General features: G+C 34.0%; 2 protein-coding genes across 2 annotated transcripts; both read left to right on the plus strand.

Moving 5' to 3' along the window:
- Positions 1-3,314: 3,314 nt before the first annotated feature.
- On the plus strand, positions 3,315-7,337 carry LOC128998973 (uncharacterized). Its single transcript, XM_054425330.1, has 3 exons — positions 3,315-3,440; positions 5,680-5,921; positions 7,050-7,337. The coding sequence occupies exons 1-3, from the start codon at positions 3,359-3,361 to the stop codon at positions 7,335-7,337; spliced, it is 612 nt and encodes a 203-aa protein (XP_054281305.1). The 5' UTR covers positions 3,315-3,358.
- Positions 7,338-9,198: 1,861 nt separating this feature from the next.
- Positions 9,199-11,065, plus strand: LOC128997775 (uncharacterized). The gene is made up of 2 exons (XM_054423454.1): positions 9,199-9,425; positions 10,438-11,065. The coding sequence occupies exons 1-2, from the start codon at positions 9,300-9,302 to the stop codon at positions 10,930-10,932; spliced, it is 621 nt and encodes a 206-aa protein (XP_054279429.1). The 5' UTR covers positions 9,199-9,299; the 3' UTR covers positions 10,933-11,065.
- Positions 11,066-11,426: the final 361 nt, after the last annotated feature.

An 11,426-nucleotide genomic window follows, 5' to 3' on the forward strand; every position in this document is an offset into this window, starting at 1 on the left:
TCGTTCAAATTTTTATATATGTATATTATATATGTATATTATATATGTATATTATATATGTATATATTATATATGTATATATATATAGACTTATATATATATATATATATACGTCCGTGAACGCGATAACTTGAGTAATTTTTGTCCGATTTTGATGAAATTTGGTTTAAAGTTTTAAAGCGGGATAAACTTGATTGAGTTCGCGAACCAGCACGATCGGACCATGGGAACGGGGCTTTACGGGGGGTTTTATGGGGTAAAAATTGGTTTTTCTCACTTTTGACCCTCAAAACACAAAATTGCCCGATTTCTCTTTAGACCTTTTTAAAGAGCTTAAAAAAACAAATAATTTAGTATATAAAAGAATTTTTGTTCAATTATTAGTAACAGAGAAAATTAAAAAAATTGTAAATTTAAAATTCCCATGTTATTCTTATGGAGAATATTGTCAAATGTTGTAGTTTGCTTGTTTATGGATATATTTTGATCAAACTTGGCAAATTTATTTATTTTGTACTAAGCTATCAATATTTTACTCAAAAACACACTTTATTAGTTTCCTTGTAGCAGCAAACCTAGGTACTCGTTAAACCTAATGTTATTAAAATATATTTAACTGAAAATCAATTCAGACAAATGGAAATTCGCTTAGTCGGCAGGTTTGCTGCGGCGGGGGTATTTTTCTAAAATTTGGCTACATTATTAACATGGAACTATTAGCCTATGTCTACCTCTATCAATAGTCAAAACTACTACAGTGAAAAGCAAATAGGTAAGGTATGTTTCAAATGCACTAGGAATAGTGTTTTAATAAATAGAGATCTCTTTACTAAAAGCAATATGTTAAAACATTTGTTAATGGTCATCAATTGGTCATGATGATGACCGGTGTGACTGGTTGAAAGGCCTAGCATGCAACATCTGACCGATGTAAGTTTATGTATATGTATTTACCGTCATGTAAATAATTACTTTATTACTGTAAATATGTCGAGTAGTATTGGAAAAAAGCAAATCTCTTGTCTGTGTTTTGCGTAGCAGTACCTACCTAGTTAACTTGTTCATGTTATGTAAAAAAATATATTCCTACATTAGTACTACTAGGAACATTTTTAGTTTGAAAATATTTAATTATTTTAACTTATTTAATTGAAAACTACCTTTTATCACTGTTATAATACATGGGCCTCCATCAATATGGGGTTGGTTGTTCGAGCCTACCATATAAAGACCCCATGTTCAAATTGTGCAGTAAAAACATAAAATTCAAATAATTTCATTATTACCAACTTGAACAAGCCATGCTATTCATGTTATGTTATTGCCTTCATGTTAAAATACATCCACCCTAAATCTGGCCAATGTTACCAAAATACCACTGTTGTCAACAGTTTTACCATCACTACACAGCTAACATGATAGAAAATTGTGATGTTGAAATATAAAAGGAATTATATTAATCGGAGAAAAACTAGCAAAGTTGAAATATTAAGATTTTTAATACTACAATAAATGTAGCCCTTCTATTTTGCTTTAGTAGCCTAATGACATTTTATGAAAATCGATTGTTTTAAGCTATTGCCAACAAAACATCGACAGTTTGCTGAATATTTTGTATACAAGAAAGTGATATGTAACTCTTTGTTGATAATATTTGTTTCTTTGTGTTTTATAATAGATATCTCTCATGTGTACAGCTCAAGGAAAAGATTTAACTTTAAGCTTAGCCTAATCTAGTTTAATTTAATCACAAATCATCTTTTATTATACATATAATTTGGTTACAATCATTTTAAATTTTTTTTTATTCCTTCTATAATATGAACAAAACTCAGAAACTGTGACAAATTAATCTGTTATGAATGTTCCCACATAGTTCTATCTAATAAAGGTATAGTATTAATCCTGGTTTAACATTACACAGGCTAAAATGTGTAGCATTTTGTAATTATTGTATATTATATGATTAATAAATTTTATTTTGAATAAATTATTGTATATGAAGAACACATCTTATTATTGAAAACATCCATATAATTTTTAATAGACAGAACATTGATTTGTATGGTGGCAGTGTCAGTTTTCCTACAAAAGCTTTTTTGGCTGTTATTATGATGACCTACCAATTGTTGCATTGTTTTGTTAGGAACCAGCCTGAGTAGTAGTAAATCAAGTAAAGAACATGGTAAAGCAGGGTCAGAATGGAACGAGTTCACTAATTTTTTATTGACAAGTAAAGAAAGATGCAAAAATGATAAATACTAAAGGCGATGGTCAATCAATCAATATTCACTACAATCCTTTGTATCCCAGGTATTTTCTATGATTTAGTTTAACCTGTTTTTAAAATTGTGTTTTTCACAAGACATTGTGACCAACTTTTCTTGACCTCAAGCTCAGATATCTTGTTCAGGGCCAAGTCCTATTGTATGTGGCCTTCATTAGTTGTGAGGCTTTGAAATATCCCAGTGTCTTAAATAACGGATTACAATAAAATCTGGGTTGGATCCATGAATTGCACATTGGGAATTACAAGTAACATATTAAAAACAGCAATTACATGATGACCAGACCATGAATATTTATTCATAGCGCATCTTATTTTTAAATTGGTAAACTAGAATTATCTTTACAACCTCATGTTCAATGCAAACACTACTTTGTCATGTCCAATTTGAAGTCATTTGGTCTGACTCTGACATTCCATGTATCTTAGGTTAAAGGGTGTACTGAGAATTGTTAAATGAAAAGAATTTAGATTTATTACTATTCCTTTTGCTATATTGTAGGATTATATTGAAAACATACCATGAAATCAATGGGAGCTCTGAATTTCTTGTTTGTGCTCCACTTGTTTGTTGTAAAAAGTAGATTAGTTGAGAAAATATCAAATTTCAGTAGAATGTGCACTGAAACATGCTTTCATATCATAAAGATGCAAAATGGATTTGAAGTATTATTATTGGAGTCGGGAATTTCAGATAAGATTATTCAATTATTGATGCAATCAGGAAAATCTGTCACAGTCAAACAAAGTGTAAATGGTTTGATTTGTATACACAATGTAGATAGTTTTATTTTGAACAGATGTTTTACAAGGTCACAAGAGAGTCACCTCAATCTCACTCACAGAGAATGTCAAAGTGAATATGATAATTTTCAAGATACTGTAAGTGAAATATCACCAACAAATGGAAAAGCATGTTCATGCACTTTATGTTTACATCCTTCTCTTGATTTTTCCGTACCAAATTTGACTTATTGTTGTTTGTTGATGTCACAATTCAATCACACAATTCCTCAGATTAGGAATCCTTTAAGTGAGACTTCAGTGCAAAGAACTAGAAAATGGCCAGATATGATGGGTAAGATGATTGAAGCTGTCACCTTCCATCGACCTATTTCAACAATCATAAATAAGAAGGAGGTCAACCATGCAAGTAAGTTTTAAAAATAGGAGTAAAGATTGTAATAATAGCCTATATCAATAATTTACAATTATTTTCCTGTAATGACATACCTATAAACTAGATACCAGATCAGGTTATGACAAATCCCAACATTCCTGGATCTTAGCATGTCCATGGCAAGAGTGGAATTAAAATTCTTATCCAACTTTAAAGGCCAAACACCCACGAATTAACTATTCTCTTAATCTTTGTTACAGTAAATGGTTCGCCTAAATTTGAGATTATGACTATTGATCGATTGACTAGATGATATGAGAGTAAACCTATGCTTCCGCCTAATGTGAAATCTGTTTTATAATCAGGATTCTGCAGAAAGGGGTTAACCTCTATTGAAATCCGTTGCCAGTGGATGTGTATGGAGAAGAATGTTTAAGCTTAGGGAGTGCACAAAAGGCTGTACATATTTGCACGATGATTCTGGCAGCGTTTTTCACTTGTTCCCATCGAGCCAGTGATTGGAGTTGAGGAAACTTTGCCTGCTGATCACTACCAGAAGATTCTTGATAGCCTTAACTTGATAGTCCTTGTCACCTACTATCAGTTTGGTAAATCTCCTAACTTCCTTCACCTCTAAGAATATTTTCTTTGTCCAAAGACTTTTTCATTCATGTCCGCAATTTGGTGATCAACTTCAAATGGGGTTGACACTTTAGACCGCATAGAAATCTAATCTTGAAAACAATTCATACTTGGCGGAAGCAAAGGGTTTCCTTCACATAGTTATCAACTACTACGACAAGGTTAATTGTTGCATATAGGTCTTAGGATGAGAAACTCACACTTGAGTCTCCTTCTGCACAAATTGCTGCAGAACTCCGTTCCTTGGACTTGGGGAGTATCGACAAGGTAGTATGTTTTATCACAGGACACTGCCACTCTAGAAAGCACATGCATATAGTGAGTCTCTTAGTGAATGACTCACAATGCAGTATGAGGCCTCTGAACATCTATTCTTTTACTGTATAAAACCTGATTCAAGGGAATCTGCAAGTTCATCAGGTTTGGATATACTGATTTGGTTAGGTTTATACAGGGTTTTTGGGCTGATAGAAGATTTAAAATTGTTTTCCTATGGTCACCCGACAAAGTTGGCTTCCTTGTACTGTTTATAGTACAGAAAGCTGCTAATTGCTGCATATTTATACATTGTCGTACGGTTTATACTTTGGCGCACATCAGGATTCCAACAAAACAGGGTGGTTCTATTATGCACGTAATACGTAATCCGTGTACGCTTGGAAATAGGTTGGCAACACTTAAAGATAATAATAGGTACTACGAGCAGCTGATTGACTATTATAACTACGATTTAACCTGCCATTTTGTGTTTATAGTTTCGGTATTTCTGAACTTTCTGGGCTTTTCTTTTAAACGTTTTAAAAACATTCCTACGATCTTAATAAATAATAAAATACCTTTAAAGCATTTTTTTAGGCGCGGAAACCACTTCAAATTACAAAAACATACGGAACTATATTCTCAAGTCGCGGAGCACATTTCTTGCCCAGGAAAAATAGCGGAGTGATACGGACCGGGTACTACTTTCTCTAGGGCACCTATTTGTGTTGCCAGCTGAACCTAAAAACGTGTTTTATAGTGTTTGAAAGACTAATTACTTATATGCTTTATAGTGACTGTAGGAAAAATATAATGTGTAACACGAGTGCAAAAGGCCTTTGCTGCACTCGAGATCATTCCGCACGAGCCGCAGGCGAGTGCGTAAACATTGCTCTCGTGTGCAGCAAAAAGCCACTTTGCCCACTAGTTACACAAATAACTATTGTTTGATCCTTTAAACTAAAGTTGTTCCATGTCAATGTCATTCCACTAGAAGTTAAAATTTGTGAATTATTACTGATAGCTGCTATTTAAAGTGGTAAAAAATTTGCCTTCCAGATTGTGTTTCTTTTGTGCGACTCAAAACATCGATATGTCCAAAATAGTTCTTGGACGCTAATGACATAAAATCTGGTTAATAGGTCCACCACTATTAGTTTTATTTTAACAAAGTTTTAACTTGTTTTTTATTATTTTGGAAATAGGCAATAGACAAAAATCTGTATAAGTAATTTCTTCCAGAAATACATTATAACGTCATATTACATCAAAGATAAAACATAAGACCCTTCCCTGTATCTAAGTTATGAGATTCCGACAGCTTAGCAAGGAATACAAATACAGTAACCAGATATATGTTAATATTTTCCAGAGAAATATGATGGTTTAGAGATGAACATTTTTATTGAGATAGCCAAGAAGTTGAACATGACTTGGCGGATCAATGAACTGGATGGTGAGATGGATAAGTGGGGACAACTCCTGAGCAATGGTACTTGGAAAGGAGGAATCATGGAGCAACTCACCTCAGGAACTGCGGAAATTGGATTTTGCACTCTTTGGATGTCTCCTCATCAGATACCTTATCTGGATTTCACTACTTCTTGGACCACTGTAAATGTTTAATAGATTAGATATTTGAATAACTTGATTTTCCACTGATATATACAGGATACTAATGTTGGCACCACGTAAGTTTGCAGTTGAGGGAGGAGCCTATTTACCATATGGTTTTGAATGAACCAATGACAACCATGTGGTGTTGCCAAATCTAATAATACCAGCTGATTTGAAAATATTGCTTAGTATATTTTAATTAGTGTTGTCTACGGGCGATGTGGCAACGTTGCACTAGCCTTGTCTTGTGATTGGCTGCAACCAACTGCAAACTTATGTGGTCCCGACTTTAAGTATGCATCTATATTATTAAAAGAATTTGTTGGATTTTTGTATTCAGCAAATCGATCCTTAAATATTTATTTTTATAGGCATATTGGGTATCAAAAGCTCTTATCCTCTAGATGTGCCTTTTGCGGCTTTGGATGATATCCCATGAAAGCCCTTCGTCCTATAGGCTTTTAAATTTTCAGAGTTTGTGCTGAATTCTGTTGACAATCAACTTAACTTTTTAAGTTTACATTTGTTTAAATCAAAACTGATGGCCATGATAAAATTTTGTTTACATCCATACAAAATTGGGGGTTATCGTTACAGTTGGTGATGTTTAAGTGAATTGAAGTAAAATATTGTAAACGTACTTATCTAAAAAGTTTTTTTCTAAACCAAAGTTTTTTAAACATTTTTTATGTATGATTTCATATTGTATTGGAAATCTAATTACAAAGTTATGTTCAGGGTTTGCTTAAAAAATTACAAGTCATTGGTAAGTTAATGATTATCATGTCAAAATTATATAATATTCACCTTAACTCAGAGCAATAGAAAATTGTAAATTTATTCAAATATATTGCGGATTTTGAAGCCCCGAAGTGACGCTGGCTGCTAGTATATTTTCTTATCAAAAGTAGAAATGCTCCAGATTTAAGTGAATGTAAATATATTAGAGTAGTTATTACCTAATTTTTCTGTTTGCTGTGTTATTGAGTTCTAGTTGTATATTATCCCTTGTGCGTTTTCGTACAAGGGCAAAAAATATTTAAATTTATATTTACGTTTTGATTTATTACTTGATTTGTATTTTCAGAGTGAGCTTTAACTAACTCTCTCCATTAACTTTTCCAGATATCATCAAAATTCCTAGTTCCAAGACCCACAGTTATTGGCATCTCCTGGGAAAGTCTAGTGAAGCCATTTTCACTCCCAGTGTGGAGTGTGGTTGTCCTCTGCTTACTTCTGTTCCCTGCAAGTGTTTGGGTCATGATCCACCTACACTTGTTGTTTACTAGAGATCAGCAGCTTTCGGATAAGACAAGTAATATTGTTGATTCATCTAATAGCATGTTAAGAGGTCGGTCACAGAAAAGTAAGAAACAGAGGATGCATTCAATGGTACACTTAAGTGGTGTCTAGCACCAGTCACTGGTGTCTAGAGCAAATTCAATTCGTTGTCCCATTCCGCTCTCCTTTCCCCCTTGTTATCACAAACTACAGCACTCGTGCGGTAGGAAGCCCCTGTGTGCTACACAACTGCTGTACAAAAATGCTATGTTGCCATCGCCATTCAGGCTCTTCCTTGCTTGGTATACGAGTAGGTACATTTCCGCCCCAACATACCAGAGCTAAAAGCGAACGGGTGTCCCATAAGCTTGTATCCTTTGTATCTTACTTTTCTGTTGGTAGGTTTTGAAATATATTTAGACTCTTGTTAATCTGGCAGATCAGAGTAGTGCTAGAGGTTAGTTTAAATTCTATATTACTGAAATAATACACACAAATTACAAACAAGTGTGTTGGATTAAAAATATATTGAATAAGAGTTTTAAAATTACTCTATTTTTTGTAATTTAAAAATCATCCATTTTATGGAATAGAAAACAGTGTGAACTTTCATCTGTTTCTTTGCCTGAAAAGTGGCATTTATTACTTTTTCTTGTCTTTTCAATACAGTTGTGCCAATTGTGGACTATAATTTTTGGATTATTTTATTATATGTCATATTCTGGTGTTCTTCCTCTCTCTGCTTAGCCAGATTTTCAAATTTTTTTCTTTATTAATAAGATTGTTAGTTTTATCATCATCAGAGAGCAAATCTTCCATTTCCTCTAGGCAATCTTATTTTCATTAATTCTTATTTTTTTGTCCTGCTCTAACAACGTCATATTGAGACAAATTTAACGTCATGAACAAACATGCACTTTTTTGGTAGGGTTTTCCTATGAATTTGAAGGAGAAAAATACATCCGGAAAGTAAATAAAAAAATGAAGAAATGTCTTATAACACTTAAAACATATCTTTACGTTTATACTGTTACTCACAAGACGGTAAATATACAAAAAAGATGATAAGTAGTGATAGATTTTGATTGGACACTCCAATCATCATCTGACCCAAATAGGCGAATATATTAGATAATGTGAGTAACAGTATAAGCATAAACATATGTTTTAAGTGTGATAAGACGTTTCTTTTATTTACTTTCCGTAAATTTAATAACACGTACAATACTGATCAAGAAGTTATTTAAAAATACTTCTTCAAGTTTGTTTATTTTGATGACTTGTCTTCCTTTGATAATCCTTTGTACAGCACAGCTTTATTGCAGTGCATTAAATAGACTGTCTGAGTCACATGCTGGTCCATTGTTTTTAAAGGTGGTGTAGCATTTGATGGCAAAAACATGACACAGACTTATCAGCAATCAAACAAGCACCTAAACAAACCCACATCTCTAATCAAAGAAATGGAACAAAGATGAAACAACACCCGCCACTTTGACTCTTACGTGTGTTCGCCATTGTGTCACCTGTTGCACACAGTAAAAGAATTCCTAAACACCTTTTGGAATTAAAACATTTCCAGCCATCCTTCACTAAGCTTCGAAATAACCTTTTCCCACAATTTTCAATTTTTAATTCCGGAGAAAGATCTTGCCTAATATTTAAGTGCAGTTAATTACGTTCTTGGAAAAGAAGCGTATGATCCATCTATAACTTGGGGTTTTAAAAGTTTTTTCGGAAACATTTTGAGCTGTCAATCCATTTGCAAAACAACCACATTTTCCACACTGTTATTTCTTTAGTCATGTATCAAGGCTTAGTTGACTTTGTATTTATACCTTAATGAGTCTTTGTTCTTCTTCTTCTATGCAGTGTTCTTACCTATGCAGTGTTAGTGTTTATTTTTATTTTTCACTTGTTTAACTGATTTCAGATCCTGTAGACGTGGTGGCCTCCTACCTACTTTACACCCTGGGCAGCATCACAGGAGGTTCTGGAGTACTTAGCAAGAGACAGGAGCCTCCAGTCAGGATCCTAGTGTCCTGCTGGTATATATTTATACTTTTGATCTGCAACAGCTACACCTCCAAGATAATGGCTTGTCTTACTTTGCCTAGCTATACACCAAAGATAAACACCGTTCAACAACTTGTTGAACAAAATTTTGTTTGGGGTAAACCTTACGAAGAAGACAACCTATCCAAGCATTTAGACACAGATGTAAGTATATTCTAATAAGGTTCCTCACTTAACACGTTGACTGCTAAGGAAAGTCGGCGTCGCTAGCGGTCCAATGTTGCGCACGCCGACGAATGAGGGCACCAGACCAACTGAATTATATTGAGTCAGTGTGAGCTTAGCCTCAGTCGGAGGACGTTATAATCGTTGCCAACCTGTAGCTTAGAATGCAAGCTTTATTTTGGTGTAGGTTGGTACTAAAATTTCCCGTAAAATCCTGTCGGGCAATGTTTTTGTCCCGGTTTCGGAGATTTTTTATTTTCAACCCACATTACAAAGACATAGGCTACGGATCCAGGCAGTGCTGCTAACTTTGGGTGTTTCAGTGAACTACGTCAACCCTCGAGGTAACGCAGCACAATCACAGCTGCTCTTTTGTGATTCGTCAGACTGAAATACTGACTGTGGCTTCGCCCGCCACTGGGGAGCGCCTGTATGTTGTTTTCAGCAGTCAACGTGTTAAATCTCCACCAGCAGAATCTGCTCATGACGTTCAACATCTCAATAGGTTCCAAGATATACCAGTTTAAACATAAATATAATTTTTAACATATAGTGACTCTGGTACTTCTTTATTGGACCTAATGAGATTTTGAACTTCGTGGAACACACTTCCTCCACAGTAAGTGAACACTGATATTATGTATATAAATGAATTGTACTCTCCTTAAATGTCGCTCTAAGCCAAAATTGACAGCAATAAATATCCATAAGATCATTTGTTATAATTTAGGTGATATCATCATTCAAATTATTCATGCGTTTCATGATTATCTGCACAAAAACCTTTGATTGATTTGCCAGAACCTAGAGTCAGCCATAACACTAGGTGCACGTGAAAGCATGAGTATAAAGTTGATTTTACAAATTCATGTGTTTATCGTTGTTCAACCACAATGATGCTGATAATATTAGTTCTTTATTAAACTAGCAATGATAGAAAAATGAACAACACTGTTTCATCAGTAGCCCTAATACGAGAAATTTCTTTCAGAAATACTGGCAAAGAGAGTTTGCAAAAAATTTCATAGTTTACAACAAATCAAATTTGAAAAAAATGCTCTTGTCAAAGAGGTTTGCATTAGTTGTCCAACAAATAGAAAACTGTGACTATCTTTTCATGGATGATCCTATTGACGAAGATATAGCAGACAACTTTAGGGTCATGAAAGAACAGAACAAAAAGTATCGATGTGCCATAGCTTTCCGCAAGCGCTCTCCGTTGTTGCCAGCCTTCGATGGAGTGTTGAAGCGTTTCATTGAAACAGGTTTGGTGAAGCATTTGAAAGAAGATGCTGAAAGAAGATTTCAGAAGCCTGCCTATAAGCGTATATTGTCTGATCTTGACAATGGTATTCGATCAAAGGAGATTGCTGCATTTACTCTCAATAACTACAATTTCATGATTTATTTCTATGCTTTTGGGATGCTTATATCCACCATTTGTTTTATCTTAGAACTGTGTAGTAATCGTCTGTTAGTGTTATAAGGTCTGTTGAGGTTTTTTGGTTCATACTGTGCACAAAATTTAATTTATATGAACTTGTAGCTTACAAAATGTAAGTCCTTTCAATTCATATCAATATGGTAAATATGCACTGACAAGTCTTACATTGTCTACTACTGTCTGATTGGTTTGAGTAGTTAGTTGGTTATAGCAGTGTTATAACTAGCCGTCCATTGTCCTACAATTATAGTTGTTTTACCATTTGTTTATCAAATTGAATGTTTAGTAGTGCCAGTAGTAACAGTACCATGTTTAGGTCCATGTGATTAAAAAATTCAGACCTCTATATTTAAATAGTTTACTTCTTCAAATTTAATTATTCTGATAAAGAAAAACACATAAAAAATTTGACTAACATTTGATGACGGGACTGACGATCGGAGAACATTGTAGAAACCATAGTGCCTTATCATCGGAATTGCGCTGTGATTTCTCAATGACTTGGATTTCCAAAGTTAAGTCATGCAGGGAACAGT

Source organism: Macrosteles quadrilineatus, unplaced genomic scaffold (genome assembly GCF_028750875.1).
Source record: "Macrosteles quadrilineatus isolate MER2022 unplaced genomic scaffold, UCM_ALF_1.0 Scaffold_7__1_contigs__length_78375512, whole genome shotgun sequence".
NCBI classification, from domain to species: domain Eukaryota; kingdom Metazoa; phylum Arthropoda; class Insecta; order Hemiptera; family Cicadellidae; genus Macrosteles; species Macrosteles quadrilineatus.